The sequence below is a fragment of the Sus scrofa genome, chromosome 3 (assembly GCF_054392235.1).
Source record: "Sus scrofa isolate SSC_HxYL_T2T_F1_AM1 chromosome 3, Sscrofa_HxYL_maternal_Yorkshire_Landrace_v2.0, whole genome shotgun sequence".
NCBI classification, from domain to species: domain Eukaryota; kingdom Metazoa; phylum Chordata; class Mammalia; order Artiodactyla; family Suidae; genus Sus; species Sus scrofa.
Genome location: NC_139385.1, coordinates 90,077,267 through 90,101,773, shown reverse-complemented (window position 1 = coordinate 90,101,773; position 24,507 = coordinate 90,077,267). Strand labels below are relative to the sequence as shown.

General features: G+C 34.6%; 1 protein-coding gene across 17 annotated transcripts in view; it reads right to left on the bottom strand.

The window, feature by feature from the left end:
• The window catches only part of VPS54 (VPS54 subunit of GARP complex), a 119,356-nt gene that overhangs the window by 49,248 nt on the left and 45,601 nt on the right, over positions 1-24,507 (bottom strand). For all 17 annotated transcript variants that reach the window (XR_014841818.1, XR_014841814.1, XR_014841816.1 and 14 more), the window contains 6 exons: positions 24,251-24,329; positions 21,313-21,347; positions 14,215-14,346; positions 9,648-10,033; positions 3,500-3,626; positions 1,894-2,001 (listed from right to left, as the gene is read on the bottom strand). Coding sequence is in view for 12 of the 17 variants with exons in the window: in XM_085019059.1 (XP_084875185.1) it covers positions 1,894-2,001; positions 3,500-3,626; positions 9,648-10,033; positions 14,215-14,346; positions 21,313-21,347; positions 24,251-24,329 (867 nt within the window). In the remaining 5 variants the exon portion in view is untranslated. The remainder of the gene's footprint in view (positions 1-1,893; positions 2,002-3,499; positions 3,627-9,647; positions 10,034-14,214; positions 14,347-21,312; positions 21,348-24,250; positions 24,330-24,507) is intronic.

Genomic DNA, 24,507 nt, shown 5'->3' with positions numbered 1-24,507 from the left:
AAATACAGTACACCTATTTAACCAGAACTCCGATTATGAAATTGAACTGCCAATAAAGTCCCGGTCCTGCTCCCCTTCCTGTTTACTACTACCTCCCAAAAGATATTACTATCCTGAGTTTTAATACCACAGACTAATTTTGCCTGTGTTTGAATTGTATGTAAGTGGAATCATACAGTGCATACTCCTTTATATCTGCATGATGTATGTGAATATCCATGTTGTTCCATGTAATATATTCATTCTCATTGTCATTCTCAATGACATAAATATACTACAATTCTATTTTTTTTCCTACTGATGTAAGATTTGTTTTTTTTTTTTTCAGTTTTTTATTAAGAAAAAAAAATCTTGTACTGTCTTTGGTATGAATTTCCACTGGATAAATTACCTAGAAGTAGAATTGCTGAGTCATAATAAATATGTATTTTTAGTGCTAGTTACCAGTAATTTTTAAAAGCAGTTATAATAATTTTAAAACACAGTATGTTAGAGTTTGAAAGGTAAAAGAATGATTGTAATCTTTTCCTTGCTTATTTTATTTAAACATTAAAAACTAAGAAATGTAATTCAAACTAATGATAATGATCACTTAAGCCTAATAAATACATTTGATGTTGTTCATTTTCATATACAGAAAAACTAAAGTTCAGAGAATGAGGTTTAGCTGAGTGGGAAAAGTCAAAACAAAAATCAGGTTAGACTAAAAGAATCAAATAGATTTTAGTTTACAACTATAATTTCTTAGAGACCAGAGTAAGAAGAATGACCATTTACCTACTGCTGGTGAAAGCACACACTATTGGTAAAAATCTTTTTTTTTTTTCTTTTTCAGCCACCTGGCAAGGGGCGGCATATGGAAATTCCCCAGACAGGGATTGAATCAAAGCCACAACTGCAACCTATGTCACACCTATGGCAACACTGAATCCTTAACCCACTGTGCTGTCTGGGGATGGAGCCTGAGGCTCAGCAGCAAACCGAGGCACCACAGAGACAACTTCAGAGCCTTAACTCACTGGGCAACAGCAGGAACTCCAGTAAAATCTTTATAGAAAGCAATTTAGGAGTTCCCATTGTGGCTCAGCGGCTTACAAACCTGACTAGTATCCAGGAGGATGCAGGTTTGATCCCTGACCATATTCAGTGAGTTAAGGATCCAGTGTACCACGAGCTATGGTGTAGGTCACACATGTGGCTGGGATCCAGTGTTGCTGTGGCTACGGTGCAGCTCCAATTCAACTCCTAGCCTGGGAACTTCCATTTGCCACAGGTGTGGCCCTAAAAAGCAAAAAAAAAAAAAAAGAAGACGAAAGCAACTCAGCTCTATGTATCAAACAATTTAAAAATACTTCTCACTCTCTGACCATTGTTCCACTTCTATGAATCAGTTTAAGAAAAATAGTCCTAAAAATGAAAAATCACACAAATGCAACTTTATACCAAAGATGCTTGTCACAGTGATCTTTACAGTATCAAACTAAAAACAACCTAAATATTTAACTATATAGGAAACTAACAGGTTTAACTAACATACTGTTGATGGAGCTTTATACAATCATTAAAAGTGATGTTTCTGAATGCTTATATAAGAAAATGCTTACATTATGATTCAAGCTGAAATATATGAACAATTCAAAACTGTATACAACATATGATAACACCACTGAAAAACAGAAGTAATACCTTACATTTAGAAATATTCATAAGTGATAACCCTTTGACTGGTAGGGCTATGTTTTTGTTTCTTCTACTTTTCTATATTTTATCTATATTTTAAATAAATGAGAAAACAGTACTATGATACTGCATATATTATTACTAGGATCATGAAAAAATAAACTTCACAAAAGAGTCTAGACCAAAATATATCAAATAAAAAAGTATAATTACCTGTTTAATGATATTCTTTGCTGTAATAATCATTTCTTCACTATATATTTCTAAAAAATTAAGTTTTCTTTGTTTTAAAAGTCCAAATACAAGAGATACCAGTCTTTCCTATTAAAATAAAAGAAGAGTCTACAATGTCACACTTTAAATATAATCTCACTTAGAGGTAGAAATAATCAACACCAAGGGTTTTACTGCACGATCCTCAAATCTCTATTCTGCATGTAGTATTTTTTAGAAGCTGAAAAGATCCCCTTCCATAGCAATCTTGTCATCAGACTTTAGAGTCATTATCCTAAAACAGGTAAATCCTATTCTACCATAGTGGATCAAATGATGCCGGGTTGGGGGCAAAACAATATGAGTATATTTTGGCCTAGTTTCAGTAAGTAACTAGAAAGTATTCTTCTCCAACCCTGATGGCCAATGATACTCCACAAGCCCTGTGCTTTTTATTTTAATTTTTTTATTATCTCTTTAGGGCCATACCCATGACATATGGAGGTTCCCTGGCTAGGGGTCCAAATTGGAGCTGCAGTTTCCAGCCTGCACCAGAGCCACAGCAATGCAGGATCCTTAACCCACTGCGTGAGGCCAGGGATCGAACCAGTGTTTTCATGGATACTAGTCAGGTTCTTTAACTGCAGAGCCACGACGGGAACTCCAAGCCCTCTGCTTTTAAATTAATGGTCGACAACAACAACAACAACGAAAAAATTTAGTGGTCGAAAGACTGGAACATGACCTAGACTATTTGTGGGGAATTAACAGCTAATACTTTTAAAAATCTCTTTAACTACTTAAGCTGCTATCAGAGCTTCTTGGATTTTAGTTCTTGGCAGGAATGAATATTGAGAAGTTACCATATAAGTTACCAAATACAATATATCTGTGTATGAATATTCATAAAACATATTCATAATAGGTGCTTAATGAATGTGAATAAAGAATAAGTTAACATATAATAATGATTTCTTTTTATAAAAGACACATTCCAGTACATGCATATACATGGGTATATGTTAATTTACACTATATCCTATATCTGTACTTGGAATTTGGGTTGTAAACTATATAAAGTCCTCTTTTTAACTTCAATTTCTCTTCTTTTTTTTTTTTTTTTTTTGTCTTTTGTCCTTTTTAGATCTGCACCTCGTGGCATATGGCGGTTCCCAGGGTAGGAGTCTAATTGGAGCTGTGGCCACTACCCTACGCCACAGCCACAGCAATGCCAGATCCGAGCTCCGTCTGCAACCTACACCACAGCTCAGGGCAACGCTGGATCCTTAACCCAGTAAGCGAGGCCTGGGATCGAACCCGCAACCTCATGGTTCCTAGTCGATTCGTTTCTGCTGCACCACAATGGGAACTCCCAACTCCAATTTCTAATTAAGCTATAAAATTATTCTCTAATTTCACAGGATAATGAGCAATTACAGTGCTTCCTAAAGTCACATTGTTAGTGAAGGATTTCATAGGTCTCACAGAGCTTAAAATTGAAGATAATTTTGCTCACTGTAACCTGGGAAGAATGTTTCCTAAACTAAGGCTATTATGAAATAACACTAGGTGATATCAATTTCATTCCATAGTTCAAAAGACATACCTCTTCTAAAATTTGACAGTCATCTTCCAATGGTCTATTTAAGTCACTGTGAGAGTAAGTAGAAAATTCTGCAATCATCATTTTATCTATCAGTTTTTCTAATTCACAAAGCTGTGATCCCAAATGCCTACAAAAGGAAGAGGAAAATGTTACCTATGACATTTATTAAAAACCCAAATTTAATCATGACCGAGGGAACTAGTCAGTAAAACTTTTTCCAGCTGTCAGTACTTGTGCAACAAGGTGATATTTTAGTAAAATGGAGTCCTTTAACTTAACAAAAACAGCTATGATAGCTTCATGTCATCTTTCCAATTCTATTTTTCTCTTTCTATCTTAACCTCCAAACAGCTGAATGTGCTATAGGAAATCTGGCTCTAGAAACGTCATGACTGGTGTTTAGTCTAATTTTCACAGACAAAATATTGAGAGTCTAAGTCCTTTCCTCATTAATCACTTATTGAATATAAATGTCAGTAGCTCACCAGCCATTCATTTACTCAATAAATACAAGCATCTACTATGTGCTAGACCTTGCTCTGGGTACACATAAATATCTGAAGGACTATAGGGGGAGACTAACTCAATTCAATCTCTGTCATAATCAATCTGAGTTATTGGCCAATATCCCTCAGGCCATTAAACCAAAAGTCATTGGAACACAAACGTTAGAGAACACAAAAGGCCAAAAATATAAAAACGCTGAGCTACAATCTATCCACCGCACTTTTTCTCATAAAATATAATGTTTCTTGTATTTATTTACTTATTTTTTGGCCACGCCCACAGCATGGCCAAACCAGGGATCAAACCAGCACCCACAGCAGCAACCTGACCACTTACAGTGACAACTCTGGATCCTTAACCCACTGTGCCATAAGAGAACTCCCTATAATGTTCCTTTTAAATCTACCTCTTTAATATCTGCAGATTCTAGCTAGGGTTAAAGTGAGAAGGACTCTAATTTGGGCAGAGTTTGGGAGTGGTAAAGGCAAGCATTGCTAAAGGGATCTGGAGTCTTTTTCTTACAAAAAGCGCATGCTGTCCATAAGATAACAATGGTCCCATGTAGTTGGTCCCTGCTCTGCAGGGAACTAAGGATGAATGCCTTCATATACAAAGGGATTTTTTGCTGTGCAATCGAATAGCTTCATAAAAACAATGAGTTGGAGAAACCTAAGTAATCTAGGCCCAAAGGATTTCAAAAATTAAGTGAAATTTATCTTAAAACATTTATAATTAAATTAAAAACATTTAAAAATTTTATACATTTACTTGAAAACAAACCCTTAATTTCAGCAAATGTCCTTACTAAGATCAGATATAGCACATTAAAAAAAGTTTAAACCACGTGATCTTTTAGGCAGATTAATCATTCTTCTTTTATAAACAACAGATGTTAAATAGCATAGTTTTTATTTTGAAAAACTATGATAAGTGCAATAACATATAAATTTGTATTTTTAAGTATGAAAATTATATTTCTTATAGCTAATTAGAAAATTAATAAAGTTCTCATAAATGCTGCCAACATCTCACAATTTAGTTCTAACTAATTTAGAACATATTCACAATTACAAACTAAAATACTGCCATAAGGGGAATTTGGTCATGTCTAGCAAAATTACATAGGCAATTAGCCTTTGACCTAGGAATCTCACTTCTCAGAATCTGTCTTTAAAATACACTGTAAAAACATACAGTGTATGTTTATACATATATATGTATACATATATACACACACACACACATACACTGTGTATCCATTTATGTACTGTGGTCCTTTGGAGGGCGACAAACCATTGCAAAATCCAAGATTTTTTTTCAACCTTTAGAATTAATTTTTCCCCCTCGGGGGTGATAATCCCCATTAAGAATGCATACTTTAGTATAAGCTACAGGATTTGCTGCAAGGTAAAAACAGCAAAGTGGTAAAAAAGCATGTACATTATACTTATCTAAGATAAGGGGTAGAGAGATGGATAAATAAATATAAACTAAAACTTTTTAAAATGGTGACTTACAGGAGTAAGTAAGCAGGGAAAAGAGGGACCAAGATAGAAGTTAAATTTCTCTGAATACTTTTTGTTTCATAGATTTGACTTTGGAACCATGAACCTACTTAACATAGTTGTAAAACAACACTACATTTTTAAAGTCAATCTTCAAATATCAAAAGCAAGTGAAACAAATTAACTATGTATGTATCAAACTGCTGGCAAATCTACACAAATAGGAATTATTTCAAGTGACTTTTAAACATAGTACTTTAGCTGTTCATCTCGGGGAAAAGGAAGAGAAAGAAATCCTACACATCTGCAGTAGCAGCATTGCTAGTTCTGAGAGTGTCCTATACATACTCTTGGCTAAAACCAATGAGTAATTATGTTGGCGTCATTAGGAACCACAGTTTTCAGCCTGTTTCAAAGGTATTACATATGTAAAACTGCAGTAAAAACTCAAGTAAAAACTCTACAGTCCTGAATTTAAATTGGAACTATCAATACAAGCTCATATTTTTTTTCTTTAAAAAGGGAAAATTATTTTCTAACTCTGTCCACCGAAAAGGCCTAGGGATCATAACGAATCCAGTAGCAGGAAACACCTCTCGTACCTAGGCTGTAATTTTTAAATACCACTTCCTACTAAAAGAAACCAGGACTCCTTAGAGAAACAGCATTACAAGTCTGGGGCAGAAAATGTATAATATAAATATCCAATCATAACACAAAATAAGAAAACTATCAATGACCACTCATAGAATCATATCTAAAGGACTTGAGGAGGTTCCTACAAAAGACAACATGAACATCAAAAAATAAAAACAGCAAAAAACCTAATACTTCAAATATATATAAGGAAATATACATAAATATATTTCATTTCCTATTCATTCTTGCTGTTTTTTAAGTATTTTAACTACTTTAAAAATAGATACAGAAGTTCCTATTGTGGCTCAGCAGAAACGATTCCAACTAGCATCCATGCAGGTTTGATCCCTGGCCTCACTCAGTGGGTTAAGGATCCGCCATTGCCATGAACTGTGGTGTAGGTTGCAGACAAGGCTCAGATCCCACGTTGCTGTGGTTGTGGCACAGCAGCTCCAATTTGACTCCTAGAGCCTGGGAAATTCCGTATGGCTCAGGTGTGGCCCTAGAAAAAAGCCAAAAAAAAAAAAAAAAAAAAAATAGATGTAATTATACAGGCCTGTACATTATTATTAACCTTACCAAAAATATTTAATAGATAACTTAGCTTACAGTTCATTTAAAAAGCTTGTATCATTTTATTTTTTTCTTTTTAGGGCTACACCTGCAGCATATGGAAGTTGTCAGGCTAGGGGTCAAATCAGAGCTTTAGCTGCCAGCCTACACCACAGCCAAGGCAACAAGGAATCCTAGCTGCGTCTGCGACCTACACCATAGCTCACAGCAATGCCGGATCCTTAACTGAGCAAGACCAGGGATCAAACCCTTGTCTTCTTGGATACTAGCTGGGTTCGTTAAGCACTAAGCCACGACAGGAACGCCAAAAGTCTGCATCCTAATAATCACATATAATAATTTAGAGTAGTAAAATAAATCTACTGAAAAAGCAACTAAGTCCATATATCCAGCTAAAAATCGGAACACGTCCAATATTTTAATATGCCTCAATTCTTACACAAATTCAGATCTTCTACTAAGCTGTAGTTTCACTACAATGACCTTTGTGTTGCTTTTATCAGAGAAACTTGCACATCGATAAACTCCATAGTAGTACTAATTTCATCAAATAGCAGAAAGTCTATTGTTTCGCCTTCATCTGAGAACATGCAATGTGGATGTTTTCTTATAATATTTTGAAAATTAAGTTATGAGAGATTATATCAGGATCAAAGACAATGTTAAACACCTTTTGATACTTCCAATAATAAATCTCTTAATTGGAATCCCAAGGTGGCATCTTATCAACAAAATCATAATGAGCTGTAGCTATTAAACTCTGAATGGTTAAATGATTCAATTCACAGTGGTGAATACTGAGTTTCTACATAAATCTTCACCATGAGAAAGAGCAAGTAACAACACTATATCCCTAAATTTCAAAGTAACAATCTTTTTTATATCAAGCCTGCAAGATACCAAGGTTCAAATATATTCATATTTTACATGAAAAATAAACACTCTTTAAAAACGTATGGGTTCTTAAAAAAATACTGGTATAAAAGACGTTTGAGCAAAATGAAGACAGACTATCTCAAAGTCTTTTAAATATGTTATATACTTTTTTAATAATGAATATTTTATCCTTTGAGTTTCAAACAAAAAAAAGTTGAAAATAAAGGTAAACCATTCCTTGAACTCAAGATGATTACAAGATTATAAAATTTTCATTCTGCCTTCCAATGCATCATAATCTACAGAGAATAATACCCAATACTGTCTTAAATATTTTCCAGATTATCTTTGGATAACTAGACTTTTCTCCAATACTATTGCACATAAACTTATGAGTCAGGAAGATGAAGTAAAATAAAATAAACTACATGACTTTTGGGGTAAACTACATGACCTTTGGGGTAAATTAGAACAGCACTTGTATTTAGCAATCAAGCATTTAATCTTTGTTTCTATTTCTCTGTAGAATAAAGCACTATACTTTGTAGAATCAGTTCACAATATTTATCAACATATTACATAGTAGTGATAAATGAAAAACACAGCTTTTGTCATTACAGAAGTCCATTCTGCTAAAATACTGAAAAAATTAACATTATTTATTTTTAAAATAAACTCTATATACATTCAAAAAAAGAGAAATATTTAAAACTTCAGAAGTAAAAGGGAAACTAAAAATCATTTAGTCATCATAGGTCCATGCTGGGAAATCCAAAGTAGGCTTCAAAGGACTACAAACCACCCAAAACTGATTGTAAAATTTTATGTACATGTATATTTTTATGGAAAAGAAGGTCCAACCATGTATGTTTTTATGGGAAAAGAGGTCGAATTACAGCTTTCAAAAGACAATGAAGCAGATTTGTAATTCAAGCTTTTTCTAGGAACATCCAAATCTGGATTAGGTTCTTTCCCTAAGGTTAGTCTCCAAAACAATTTATATATTTATCATCATATTGTACTGCATGATGTCATAACTGTCCAGTAATTTTCATCTCCCTCTTGCCAAATAAATTGTAGAAACAATCACAGCAGAAAGCATCTCTGCTGTGTTCATGGCTATATTCCCAGTATTCTGCCTGGTGTCTGTCATGTAATAGGTGATCAATAACCATTTCTTGAATAAATTATTTGTTTGCATAATTAAATTTGGGCGAAATTTTATAAAATTCCTTCTAAATAAGTATTCCAATTACACATCCCTAGTCAATAAGAATTTATAATTCAATTAAAATGAACTTATACTGAAGATAACTTTTCCAGAATAATAAGTAACTATTAAGTTACAGAGCATATCTTCCACAAAACTTCTTTGTAGTCACTCAGTAGTTTTAGGTTTAGATAAGTTTCTCAGCAAATAGGAACTCCAACAAAGACACTGCCAGCCGGCTTAACTAAATGAAACTGATGGCTTGCAACTGGTCTAATCTATAAATTAAACATTTAGCATGATTTCACAGAAAACAGCTAAAACCTTAAACTTAAAAGCATTTTCAAAATAAAAACTTAGAAGAACCTGGGTCTTTTCCATCACCCGTGGAATTTTTTGCAATGTCATAAACAGACTGCAAATCAGAAATGAATTTTAATAGTTACCTAACTTAAAACTTATCCAAGGGCTTTTTAAATGAACTTAATTTTTAGATATACTGGTGTTCCTTACTCCATCTTGATCTATACTATCTTGACACAAAATTATTTCAACATTTCGAAGTTGTAACTGGCCATTCATTGATTTCATCTACTAGAAAATTTAATTTTATTTCTTCATTCAAATGTCTCTGTAAATATTAATGTTCATAGTTTTTGTTTGTTTTATATAAGACTAAAATATTAAGATGATAATGTTGTTAAACAGCTCAATCTGGAAGAAAAAATACCCATATTAATTTTAAATATATTTATATTTTTTCAGCTAACATTACACATGATAATTTATCCTTAAAAATTTCTAACATTATTTCTAATGGCTTACTTAATGGACATACCGGAAGCTGTGAATGCCCTGAAGTTCTTGCTGTAGAACCTCTTGCGTTGTTGCTATTAAGTCCAATGCTCCAACAAATTCAGAAGTAGATAACAATACCTGTACTGTAGGCTGAGTCTGGTGTACAGTGGCCATTAACTTCAGTTTATTGTATACTTTAACACAATTATTTCTGGTAAGTGCCAGTCTTAAAATGTGTAGTGATCCTTCACACATTACTTTATCAATCTGTGCAATTTTATCTCGAAGCATTTTTACAGCCTGGGAAGTTTTCTTGAGGTAGTCCTGCAATTCATGTTGAGAGGTCATTGCATGAAAAAATGCTTCTGAACGTAGAGAGATCTGGTGAGCAATGTTTACTTCCACAATATCCAGATAATGGCTCAGCTTGGGAGGGAAGAAAAAAAAAAAAACCATAGAGCATTATAAGTATATTTTCCTTAACTATCCAAATACTTTCTGAAAATGATACAATATTTCTACATGTACTATATATACTTAAAGTCCCACTGTGTGAACTGTTTGATTATGTGATCCTTGATCCAAGGCATAAAAAATGGAAGGGAGATAAACAAAAGAGCCAAAGATCAAAAAAAGTAAGACAAAAGCATAAAAGGTGATTCACCTTCTTCCTCTCTCCTACCATTACCTCCCTCTAACACTAATTTCGTTCTAGAAAGTAAGAGTAACCCAAAGTCACCTCAGATTATAATCTAGTTTTAGAAGCTCCAATATATGAGAATAATCGATGTCCTTAGCCCCTACACATCACCGCCATTACCAATATCACTTATCTGAAAGATGATTATAGCTTCCATTTATTGGCTTCCTCTATGTATTAGGTTCTGATATTACATATACACACACATACACACACACACACACTAATTTTAACAATCTTGGAAAACAGGTATCATATTATTTTCATTTTCCAGATGAGGAAACTGAGGCTCAGAAACATTAAAAAAAAAAAACTTAAATAAAGTCATATGGTTAGTAAGTGGCAAAACTAAAATTTGAACTCAGGTCTGTCTAACTAAAAAACTGAAGTTCTTTCTACTTAACCATGCTGCCTCAAAATGCTAAAGAATTCATGAAAGACTGGTGATCCAGCCACAAGTTATAGATAAAGCACTAGAATTCATTTGGATCATTTTTTTCCAAAGGCTGCTAATTTTACATTTCAACAATTATTCTTTTATCAAATTATAAAACTCAGTTTATTTCTGAAGGGTCTCCCTTTTAAAAGGCTGACAAAAGCCTGAAAAAATTATTCATATTTAATCTGTAACATTACCAAAAAAATGCCTAGAGTAACATATATTAAAAATGTTCTCTAAACTAAATATAGAACTACCATATGATCCAGAAATCCCATTCCAGGCATATATCTGGACAAAACTACAATTTAAAAAGCTACACGACCTGTATGTTCATGGAAGCACTATTCAAAATAATCAAGACATAGAAGCAACCTAAATGTCCATCCACAGATGAATGGACTAAGAAGATGTGATACATATATACAATGGAATACTACTCAGCCATAAAAAAGAACAAAGTAAGAGTTCCTGCTATGGCACAGTGGGACCAGTGGTATCTCTGGAGCACTGGGATGCAGATTTGATCCCCGGACTGGCACAATGGGTTAAGGATCTGACATCGTCACAACTGTGGCATAGGTCACAACTGTGGCTCAGTTCTGATCCCTGACCTAGGAATTCCATATGCTGCAGAGCACCAAAAAAGGGGGAAAAAAAAGCAACGAGATAGTCATACTAAGTGAAGTAAGTCAGAAAGACAAATACCATATAATACCACTCACATGTGCAATATAAAGTATGGCATAAATGAACCTATCTACAAAAGAGAAACAGACTCAACATAGAGAACAGATTTGTGGTTGTGGGGGAAGAAGGGGAGGGGAATGGACTGGGAATTTGGGGTTAGTAGATGCAAACTATTATATTTAGTATGGATATGCAATGAGGTCCTACTGTTTATCACAGGAAACTATATCCAGTCTCTTGGGATAGACCATGAAGGAAGATAATATAAAGAAAGGAACTATACACACACACACACACACATACACAAACTGGGTCACTTTGATGTACAGCAGAAACTGGCATGATACTGTAAATCAACTATACTTTGATTTTTAAAAAATTAAAAGTAAATTTAAAAAATTTTAAATGCTCTCTAATTTCAAATATGGACTTCTAAAACTTGAGTTGTCTTCCTAACTGTATGCCTTTTTTGGCTACATTATCTTTCCATTTTTCTCTCACTTTTTTACTTACAGATTCTTCAACCTAGAGCTCAAACTTTAAGCTTCATCTCTGAATATCTCAGGAGAATTAGTACTGGTAAAGGGTTAATGAGCTTTCAACATTTAGGACTCATAAGATTAGAAGATTATTTGGTCACCAACCCTGTTTCCTTAAAACCATGCAGAATCTGGAGTTCCCATCGTAGCTCAGTGGTTAAGGAATCCTACTAGAAACCATGAGGTTTCGAGTTTGATCCCTGGCCTTGATCAGTGGGTTAAGGATCCAGCGTTGTCATGAGCTGTGGTGTAGGTCGCAGACGCGGCTTGGATCTGATATTGCTGTGGCTGTGGCATAGGCCAGTGGCCACAGCTCCAATTAGACCCCTAGCCTGGGAACCTCTATATGCCGCAGGAGCAGCCCTAGAAAAGGCAAAAAGACAAAAACAAAAACAAAAAACCATGCAGAATCATGCAATTCTTCAATAAGTCTCCTTCAACAACCTATTATCAGCTGCCCCTGCAGCATATAGAAGTTCCTGGGCGAGGGATCAAACCTCCACAGAGACAAGCCAGATCATTAACTCTCTGCACCACAGCAGGAACTCCTTACTTTTATTCTTCAGCAACTGTTTTACATTAAAAGCAACATGGGGACAAAGGTATTTGCGTATATCACAAGCCAAAGTGGACTCAATTTCCAGAAAATGGAGAACAGGTAACTCCTTTAGGACAGTGCTACTCAGAAAATAGTATATATGCTGCTGCAAATTTGTAAACTGTTTAACATATGCATGATAAAATGAGGAATTTTGTTGGAAAGTAAATTGACTACATCACTAAATCCTTGTATCACTTTTTCATAGAAAGACTTTCTTATGAAGGAAATAGTGCAATGATGTACATTCTAGAGCAAACTGGCTTCTCACTGCAAGCACTGCAACAGAATACAAACTTCTCTAGTCCTGGCTGGCGCAACACCTCCTTAGAGTTAGCCAGATAAAACAGCTATTGTCAATCACATAGTGAGTTTGAAAGTATTCTCTTGGGATCCTGTCTTCCATTTCTTTTCTAATAGAACAGAATGAGGAGACAAACTTTAAAAGAAAAAAAGAAAAATTCCATTACGCTAGCCACTTTAACCATTTAGTGTGAGAAAATTATTTCATTTGAATTTCAAAGATTTTTGCAACTTACCAATATTCCATTGATCTATTCTTTTCAAAGGCATAGTATTTTCACAATTCATTTCCTATTAAAATTCTATAAAGGGAACAATTTTTTAAAGTATTCCTAGAAGTATTTGTATAGATTGGTGAGATTTTTATTGGGTTTTGTTGTTTTTCTCTTTTAAGGTATTATTCTACCAGGGCATATACTTGGAATATAAAAAAGCAGTCTGAGAGTGAGCCTGTGTCCATAAATCCATAATTTTCATCAGGTTTATAAATTTATTCTTACTCAAGGAAAACCTTTATAGGTAAAAATGCTGCCAAAAGAAAAAGTGAGTTCATTTTCATTTTCAACTGATTTTCAACTCATGATTCTTTTCCCACATTTCTTTTCCGCTCCTCCCTAAGCTAGCCCTTTCTTCAGTTGCTGAGGAGGACTGGATATAACTCACTGAAAAGCTTACCTGAGACAAGCTGTCAGACTGCCAAGAACTGTCAATAGACTAAAATAAAATGCTTTCATCTCAGTTTAGGAACCACAGTCAGTTTTAGAAAAACTCTAAACTGAGGGCTGAGAAAGAACAGAGATCAAAGGTCTTTATTTCGTATTCAACTTTTAAAAGATTCCTGATATGTGAGTTAAGAGATGTTTAGTTTTACATGTTAAACGACTTTCAAGATGTTAACTTCTGAACTAAAGAACATTAAAGGTTTGAAAATGACTAGGCTCTGCAAAGCTAAAGGAATACTATATTTTTTAACTATGATATTTTTGCTTCAAAATAATCATCATTGCTATGTGAAAATGAGGAAAAACAGTACCTCAAGAGAAGCTGATTTTCTTAACATGCTGTTTGGAATAAATGTAAAACAACTAATTATGTTATCTAATGTATCATTTCAACTGAAATTCCATCAACTGCTATTTCAGATAAGAAGCACTCAATAAACTTTTCCTTTTTCAACAGCACACTTGTATTGCAAAATGCTATTATTTTTTCAGTCTAAATTTGAAGACTTCTAATTATCAGTAACAATAAAGATGAAATTAAAAGAAGTAAAGCCTACTAAATAAATAAATCAGAACCCACAGAAATAGCACATGGACTAAGTAAAAAAGAAATTACCTTTTCTTGTAGCAACTTTGAGGAAGCTGCATCACGATTTCCTTTTCCACCAGCAGTATTAAAATGAGACCATGGTAAAACTGAATTAAAAGTTAAGGAATCATCCAAGGCAAAATCTGGTTTCATAAAAATCTATTAAGAAAATGCATTTCCTTCAGTTAGATAAACATCTTCATTACAGCTATTATTCCTTCTAACATCGTAAGATCATTAAACGATAATTAACTTGGATCTCAGGCATATATGGAAAAAGCAAGTAATAACAGGTTGAGTTATAAGAAAAATGTATAAATGTTTTTTATCAAGGTAAAAATGCTCATGAAAGAAAAAAAACATTTTTTTTTTTTTTGCCTTTACCAATGGAAATTATCATTCCATTACTACTCAATCAAATGCACTAATGCAGTCCAACTGGGCAGATTAGAGATATCATCCTTATCCTAAAATTTCCATATTATTTCCCACTGATTGTTTATGAAAATATCAAACATCAGTGTCTCTATACCTATATTTCTATTTTCTCCTATTCAAAATTCTTTGAAAATTACTTTTTTAGATTAGACCTACACTAAATTTTAAAACCACACTGCATTTTATAAAGGGACTATTCCTTTCCCTTGCATAACACATCCATCTGGGCACCAAGTCCTAAGCTTAACATTTCCTCAGTGTCACTCAAATCTCCTCTCAATCTCCATAGCATTTCTGCAGCTCCTCATTACCTCTGCATTATAGCAAATGGCTACTTATTGATGTCCTTCCCCAATCTATCTTCTACATTGTTGTCAGATGTACCTTTAAAATACAAGTATACCTGAATTAATTTCTCAGTTTAAATCTCTCAATAGATTCCCATGACCCACAGACCAAACTCCCTAGAATAGCATAGAGTTTTATTTATCCTATATTTCACAAATATTATTTATTTAATAAAGATATCTCCCCTAGAGACCATGTTCCTATAAAACTGGATTTATAGATTATAAATTTCTGTATTCCAGTACATAGAATAAGGCCTGAAACATGGCTTAATGAACTTCTTAATGAATTTCTATATATTATATTCACTGATTCATATGACTTATATCCAACAATTAATATGGATGTGACAGGGAAACCTAACTCAGGACATCAGTGTATTTTCTAGTCCCTTTAGTATAAATAAAAGTATTGACTAATTGAATAAATGTTTACAGAGTGTCTATGATTTACTCGTATGCTAGGCACTAAATGTGCAAATTTACTTCAGAAGTCCTAATTTCAAAGATCTTTAGCCCAAGGGATGTGATAAAACATATATATTTTTTTTTTAAGGGGAAGAGTGAAAGATGCCTTAAAAGGGAAGGCAAGGGTCTAAATAAAATGCTATTGGTTTGGCTAAGGCACCAAAGATTTTCATTTAGGGAGAAGTGTATGCATGTAAAATTGCCACTGAAACAAAAAATTGTAAAGGATTAGATATGGGAGATAGGGGGAGAAAAATCTTCCCGGCTAAAGAAAGAGTGCAAGTAAAGCACGGAGTCAACAAAAAGATCTGGTTGAAGTAAGAATGTGTAAAGCTCAGTATGCAAGAGTGTGACTATGATGGAATGAATAATTAACAGCCTTTCATGACAGAGTCTGAATTTTATTTTGTAGGAATCAAATAATTTTATTTTTATTTTTAAAAAAATTTTGGAGGAGTTCCTGTCGTGGCGCAGTGGTTAACGAATCCGACTAGGAACCATGAGGTTGCGGGTTCGATCCCTGCCCTTGCTCAGTGGGTTAACGATCCGGCGTTGCCCTGAGCTGTGGTGTAGGTTGCAGACACGGCTCGGATCCCGTGTTGCTGTGGCTCTGGCGTAGGCTGGCAGCTACAGCTCTGATTCAACCCCTAGCCTGGGAACCTCCATATGCCACGGGAGCGGCCCAAAGAAATAGCAAAAAAAAAGACCAAAAAAAAAAAAAATTTTTTGGAGTTCCCATTGTGGCTCAGTGGTTAACGAATCCAACTAGGAACCATGAGGTTGCGGATTTGATCCCTGGCCTTGCTCCAGTGGGTTAAGGATCCGGCACTGCCGTGAGCTGTGGTGTAGGTCACAGATGCAGCTCAGATCCCAAGTTGCTGTGGCTCTGCTGTAGACTGGCAGCTACAGTTCCAATTAGTCCCCAAGCCTGGGAACCTCCATATGCCATAGGAGCGACCCTAGAAAAGGCAAAAAGACAAAAAAATATATATATATATTGTAATTGATTTACAATGTTCTGTCAATTTCTGCTGTGCAGCAAAGTGACCCAGTTATACATATATATACCATTCTTTTCCTCACATTATCCTCCATGATGTTCCATCACAAGTGATCAGATAGAGTTCTCTGTGCTCTACAGCAGGATCTCATTGGTTATCCACTCCACATGCAATACTTTGCATCTACCAAGCCCAAAATCCCACTCCTCCCCCCCACCACTTGGCAATCACAAGTCTGTTTTCTATGGCCATGAGTTTGGTCTTTTCTATAGACAGGTTCATTTATGCCATATATGATCCCAGATATAAGTAATATCATAAGGTATTTGTCTTTCTCTTTCTGACTTCACTTAGTATGAGTCTCTAGTACCAACCACGTTGCTGCAAATGGCATTAATTTGGTTTTTTTATGGCTAAGTAATATTCCAGTGTGTGTATGTACCACATCTTAATCCATTCATCTATCAATGGATATTTAGGTTGTTTCCATGTCTTGGCTATTGTAAACAATGCTGCAATGAACACAGGAGTGCATGTACCTTTTTAAATTCAAGTTTTGTCTGGATATATGCCCAAGAGTGGGACTGATAAATCATATATATATTAGTTTTCCAGGTAACTTCATACTGTTTTCCATAGTGAGCATAAGCAATTTACATTCCCACCAACAATGAAGGAGGGCTCCCTTTTCTCCACACCCTCTCCAGAATTTGTTATTTGTAGACTTAGTAATGATGGCAATTCTGACCACTGTAAAGTGGTACCTCATTGTACTTTTCATTTGCATTTCTCTAATGATCAGTGATATTGATCATTTTTTCATGTGCCTGCTGCCCATCTGTATGTCTTCCTTGTAGAAATGTCTGTTCAGGTCTTCTGCCCATTTTTCAATTGGATTGTTTGTTTTTTTTGCTGTTGAGTTGTATGAGTGGTTTGTATGTTTTGGAGATTAAGCCCTTGTTGGTTGCAGCATTTCAAACAATTTTTTTCCCCATTCCTTAGGGTGTCTTTTTGGTTTTGTTTTTTGGTTTATTCGGTGTGCAAATGCTTGAAGTGTGATTAGGTCCCACTGGTTTACTTTTGTTTTTACTTCTATTGCTTTGGGAGACCAACATAAGAAAACATTGGTATGGTTGATGTCACAGAATGTTCTGCTTATGTTCTCCTTTAGGAGTTTTATGGAGTCTTGCCTTATGTTTAATTCTTTAAGCAATTTTGAGTTCATTTTTGGACACGGTGTGAGGGTGTGCTCTGGTTTCACTGATTTACATGAAAGTCTCTTTTCCCAGCACCATTTACGGAAGAGACTGTCTTTCCCATTCTACATTCTTGCATCCTTTGTCAAAGATTAATTGATCGTAGGTGCCTGGGTTTATTTCTGGGTTCTCTATTCTGTTCCACTGGTCTGCATGTCTGTTTTGGTACCAGTACCACACTGTCTTGATTACTGTAGCTTTGAATATTTGTCTTAAATCTGGAAGAGTGATGCCTCCTGCTTGGTTTTTGTTCCTCAGGATTGCTTTGGCAATTCTGGGTCTTTTATGGTTCAATATAAATTTTTGGATTATTTGTTCTAGTTCTGTGAAAAATGCATGAGTGATTTGATAGGGACTGCACTGAATCTGGAGACTGCTTTGGGAAGTATGGCCATTTTAATGATATTAATTCTTCCAATCCAGAAGCATGGAATATCTTTCCATTTCTTTGAATTCTCTTTGATTTCCTTGATTAATGTTTTATAGTTCTCAGCAAATAAGTCTTTCACCTTCTTGATCTGGTTTATTCCCAGGTATTTGATTTTTGGGGGTGTGATTTCAAAAGATACTGTATTTCTGTATTCCTTTTCTAATATTTCATTGTTAGTATACAGAAATGCAGCCAGTCTCTGAATGTTAATCTTACTTACCGCTATTCTGCTAAATTTATTGATCAGTTTGAGTATTTTCTGTGTGGAATCCTTAGAGTTTTCTATATATAGTATCATGCCATCTGCATACAGTGACAATTTTACCTCTTCTCTTCCAATTTGGATACCTTGTATTTCTTCTGTTTGTCTGATTGCTATGGCTAGGACTTACAATACTATGTTAAATAAAAGGGGTGAGAGTGGGCATCCTTGTCTTGTTCCAGATTTTAGTGGGAAGGCTTTCATTTCAGTGTTTCTCCGGTGAATATTATATTGACTGTGGGTCTGTGATAAATGGCTTTTATTATATTATGCTCCCTCTATACCCACTTTAGTAAGTTTTTATTGTGAATGGATGTTGGATTTTGTCAAGTGCTTTTTCTGCATCCTCTATTGAGATGATCATGTGGTTTTTTTACTCTTCTTTTGTTAATTTGGTTTATTTTATTGATGTGCATATGTTGAACCATTCTGGTGAACTTAGCATGAATCCCACTTGGTTATGGTGTATGATCTTTTTCATATATTGTTGGATTTGGTAGGCTAAAATTTTGCTGAGAATTTTTGCATCTATATTCATCAAGAATATTGGTCTATAATTTTTTTTTTGGTAGTATCTTTGTCTGGTTTTGGTAGTAGGGTGATTGATGGTGGCTTCATAGAATGTCTTTGGGCTTTTTCCTTCTTCAATCTTTTGGAAAAGTTTAAGGATGGGTGTAAATTCTTCTTTGCATGTTTGGTAGAATTTGCCTGTGAAGCCATCTGGTCCTAGACTTTTGTGTGTAGGGAGTGTTTTTATCACATATTCAATTTCATTTCTAGTGATGGGTCTCTTCAATTGATCTATTTCTTCTTGATTTAGTTTTGGCAGGCTGTATGTCTCTAGAAAGTTGTCCATTTCTTCCAGGTTGTCAAATTTGTTAGCATATAATTGTCGATAGTATTCTCCTACGGTTTTTTGTATTTCTGCAGTATCTGTTGAGATTTCTGCTTTTTCATTTCTTATTTTGAGTTCTTTCTCTCCTCTTCCTGGTGAGCCTAGCCAGAGATTTGTCAAATTTTTTACCCTTTGAAAGAACCAGCTCTTGGTTTTATTAATTTTTTTCTATTGTTTTTTGAATCTCTATTTTATTGATCTCCTCTCTCATCTTTATGATTTCCTTCCTTCTGCTGACTTTAGGTTTTGCTTGTTCTTTTTTTTTTTTTTTTTTTTTTTAGTTCTTTAGGTGGCAGAATGAGTTGTTAAGTTTTTTCTTCTTTTTGAGGAAGGCCTGTGTTACTATGAACTTCCCTCTAAGGACTGCTTTTGTGGTATCCCATAGATTTCTAATGGTTGCATTTTCATTACCATTTGCCTCAAGGTTATTTTTTAATCTCTCTTTTGATTTCCTCATAGACAAATCTGGTTTGGTTTTTTAGTAGCATGTTGTTTAGTCTCCATGCAGTCAGTTTTTTCTCATGTTTTTGTTGTTTTTTTTTTCCCCCTTAGGTTGATTTCTAGTTGCATGCCATTGTGGTCAGAGAAGATACCTGAAATGATTTCTATACTCTTAAATTTGCTGGGGGTAGTTTTGGGCCCAAGTATGTGGTCAATCCTTGAGAACATTCCATGTGCACTTGTAAAGAATGTATATTCTGATTTGTTTGGATGTAATGTCCTGAAACTATTAATTAAGTCTAACTTTTCTATTGTGTCATACAGGATCTCTGTTGCCTTATTGATTTTCTGTCTAGAGGATCTGATCATTGATGTGAGTGAGGTGTTAAAGTCTCCTACTATTACTGTATTCCCATCAATTTCTCCTTTCATGTCTGTTAGTATTTGTTGTATGTATTCAGGTGCTCTTATATAATGGGCATATATAGCGACAAGTGTAATATCCTTTTCTTGAATTGGTCCATTTATCATTAAATAGTGACCTTCTTTGTTTTTAATTATGGCCTTCATTTTAAAGTCTATTTTGTATGATATGAGTATTGCAACTCCTGCTTTCCTATCTTTTCCATTCACATGAAATATCTTTTTCCATCCCCTCACTTTCAATTTATGTGTCTTCTGCCCTAAGGGAAGTCTCCTATAGGCAATATACAATAGGCTTTTATATATATATGTATATATATATATATATATATATATACAGTCTGCCACTGTATGTCTTTTGATTGGAACATTCAGTCCATTGATATTTAAGGTAACTACTGATAAACACGTATTTATTGCCATTTTAAACCTTGTTTTCCAGTTCATTCTATGTTTCTCCTTCGTTTATTTTTTTGGTTGGATGATTTCCTTTTATTTTATGTTCATGCCCTCTTCTTTTTAGTTTTTGTGAATGTATTGGTTGGTTTTGATTTGTGGTTGCCCTTTAGAGTGCAAGTAAAGCACAGAGTCAGCAAAAAGATTTGGTTGAAGTAAACAACATATAAAGCTTAGCAGGCAAGAGTGTGACTATGATGGAATGAATAATTAAGAGCCCTTAATGACAGTCTGAATTTTTACTTTGTCAGAATCAAGGAACTTTAAAAAATGACTGCCCTTTTCTTTTTGTTTCTTTCATCTTTCTGTCTCATCTTACCCTAAAGAACATTATCACAGACCTCTTTAAGAATGTGATGAATGCAATGGACTCTTTTCCCAGAAAACAAAAACAAAACACAAAGCCCACTCATTTTATTATACATCTCTATGAAATTTTTCATACAAAAAAATAAATCTCTAAAAAATCGGAGGATTGATAATAATCAACAAAATTCTCTTTCAAAATGAAGAGATTTAAACATATTTGTAGGTTTGGTAATAAAGAGATTGATAATGTAAAAGCAAGAATAAACATGATACAACAAAATCCAAGAAGAGGCAAAGTGGTCAGAGTGTCAGAAAACAGCCAAGTGAAAGCTTCTTACAAATCAAAATTAAAGATCAAACATTAAAAAGCAGTATTCTCATTTTTTTATGCTTTGTTACCTTAGGTACTTGCTCCAGATCTGTCCTGGATTTATCTATTTAAAAAAGGAAAAGGAAAATATGACCTTTTAAAACGTGTTTTCATTTTATTTCCATAAAATATATCTTGTCAGATTCAATAATATACTGGGTCACAAATAATCACTTGTTTCTTCCTTCAACAAACATCAAACACCTTCTATATGCCTAATACTAGGTAAAGCACTGAATATGTTTCAAATAATTTAAATCAATTATATAATAGCAATAAAACAACTAAATACATTTCAAGTCTTTTTCATTTTTATTATTTATTTATTTATTTATTTATTGCTTTTTTAATTCCTTACCTGTGGCATATGGAAGTTCCCAGGCTAAGGGCAGAATCAGAGCTGCAGCTGCCAGCCTACACCACAGCCACAGCAATGTCAGATCTGACTGTTTCTGCAACCTACACCACAGCTCACGGCAATGCTGGATCCTTAACCTACTTAGTGAGGACAGGGATCAAACCTGCATCCTCTTGGATGCTAGTAGTGTTAATAACCCACTGAGCCACAATGGGAACTCCTCAAGTCTTTTTAAAATGTACACAGAAAGATTGGTGCTATCTTATAGAAATAATGTTTTTATTGTTCAAAATATCTACCGTCCAATCCAGAATTTATTAGAATCAAAGTTTTTTTATATACCATATTGACTTTCTTCTCAGACACCTTAGTTTTTTATCATTTACAAATTTCTTGCAAATGAACCTACTTTTATTTTCATCTCACCAATCAGATCTCAGACAAAGTGTCTTCCTTTTCCAAAACTAGGCTTTCTGCACTTAGACTCTATCCTTTCTGCCTCTTCTGTGAGTTTGCTGCATCAATTACCCTGCCTCTCTCCGTATCTTTAATTTCCTCTTTTTTAATAGTTCTTTCTTCTCTGCATATAAACATGTTCTCTTCCATTAAAAACAAAGAAAAAAAAAAAACCCAGACTAGGCTGAGGCAAGAGAGGACCTCAGGTACAAAATTTAAGGAGGAATTCACGCTCAGGATTATGCAAATGCCTCTCTTGCCTCATCTAATCCTCATCCTGCAAAAATCTTCTTCTACTAGAACTACTATTAAAAACAACCTAGAGGGATTCTGTTCCCTCCAGTCAATACCTTAATCTCAAATCTTCAAGTCACATTTACATTGACAGTCTCCACTTCTTGCTATGGTTGGGGTTTTTTTGTTTGTTTTTTGTTTTTGCTTTTTTAGGGCCGTACCTGTGGCATATGTAAGTTCCCAAGCTAGGGGTCAAATTGGAGCCACAGCTGCCAGCCTATGCCACAGCCTCAGCAACTCAGGATCCGATCCACATCTGCGACCTACACCACAGCCAACAACAGCAACACTGGGTCCTTAACCCACTGAGCAAGGCCAGAGATCGAACCTGCATCCTCATGGATACTAGTCAGGTTTGTAACCTGCTGAGCCATAATAGGAACTCCCACATCCTGCTCTTGTACTCAGTTTCTGTAACCATCACTCCAGTCTAAATGGTCCCTAAGATCTTCTCGGTTGCCAAATCCAGAGGTTTCTCAGTGTTCAAACTTGATCTATCCCTGAAATATTCTGACACTGTAAACTAATGATTCTCGTCTTTGAAATTCTAACTACCTTTCATTTCTAAGGTGGAACTCTTTGTTGACTAATAAAGTCTCCTTAACAGGTACCTCATTTTTTTAATCTGCCCTTTAAATGTGACAGCTTCCTAGAGTCCTATCATCAATTCTTTTATTCTCACTATTCACATCCTTCCTGGGTGATCCTGTTTTCAAATACCATGCTCTTATATTACATATTGTCTATGATAAAGTCTACCATACCTGTATCTCTAGCCTAGATCCCTTTTCTGAGCTCCAGGTTGCACACCAGACATCTCTTCTCTGCAAAACTTAAATTAAACCAGCCTCCATCTCCTCCAAAATTCTTCTTCCAGTACTGCCTTTCTTACTGAATTGTACCTATCACCCAGACAACTGCCCAGGTAGAAATCTTCAAGTCATTCTTGAATCATCTGGCTTCATTACTAACAAAAGATTAACCACCAAAACCTGTACCTCAATTTCTGAGGCATCTCTCAAAAGCCTCATTTCCTCTGCTACTGAGGAAACTTGATTTCTCACTTGTATTACTCCAACAGCCTCCAACATTCTTCTTGCCTTCAGCTTTATCACTGTCCATAAATTTACAGCCCACAAATGTTTTCATAGTGAACTATATAATCATAACTCTGATCAGGTCTGGTGTAAAATATTTTGTAGCTCTATACTGCTTTTAGAAAAGAAAAATTCCTTAGCATGACATATAAGGCTCTTCATGATCTGACTCCTACCTACTTCTTCAGCCTCATTTCTTGCTTCCACTAGAGCCAGCATACTAAACTCTTGGAGGTCCCTGAACATGTCAATTTCTCTCTTGACTCTACGGCTTGAAATAAAATATTCCCTTTCCTGGAATGCCTTTTACCCACATAAATATTTCTTGATAGCTAGTTTAAAACACAAGCAATCCTCATCAATTCTAGCAATCCTTATAAGGCTAAGGTGGGAACTCTATACAGTATTACCACATTGAACTTACTGCTTAATATATAATATTGCAACTGTTGGTTTATTTGTTTAACCTTGCTCAGGAGACCATCAGCTTCTTGAGGACAGGGACTGTTTCTTATTCTTCTATTTTTAGGCAACAAGCAAAGTACAAAGATCATGAATATTAAATAAGTATTTGTTGAATTGAAGGATAACACTACCATCAGACCCATGATTTTACTCTTAAAAACTTTTAGACAAGATTATGATTGTAAGCTATAAAAATTTCACTAGGAATAAAAATTAGGTATGACAGTCAACAAAGTCCTAAAATTAAGATTGTGTCCATTAAAATTAAGCTATGCTACAAGCAGCACATATTCATACCATGAGTATGTAAGAGAGTCCTGTCAAAGGTGTCTTTAGGAGGGCAAATACTCTTGTATCTCTCATGAATCTTCTCTCTCTAATAAAAAGAGAAATAAATAATGTGGTCAATGCTATGTGGCAATATGAGTATTCAAAGCATTAAAATATTTCACAATGGAAAATCAGAATATACCAAATTAGTTCTAACTTTTTTTAAAATATGAAATCACTAGCCTCTTGAACTTAAATACAAATAACCATATGCTTAATAAGCC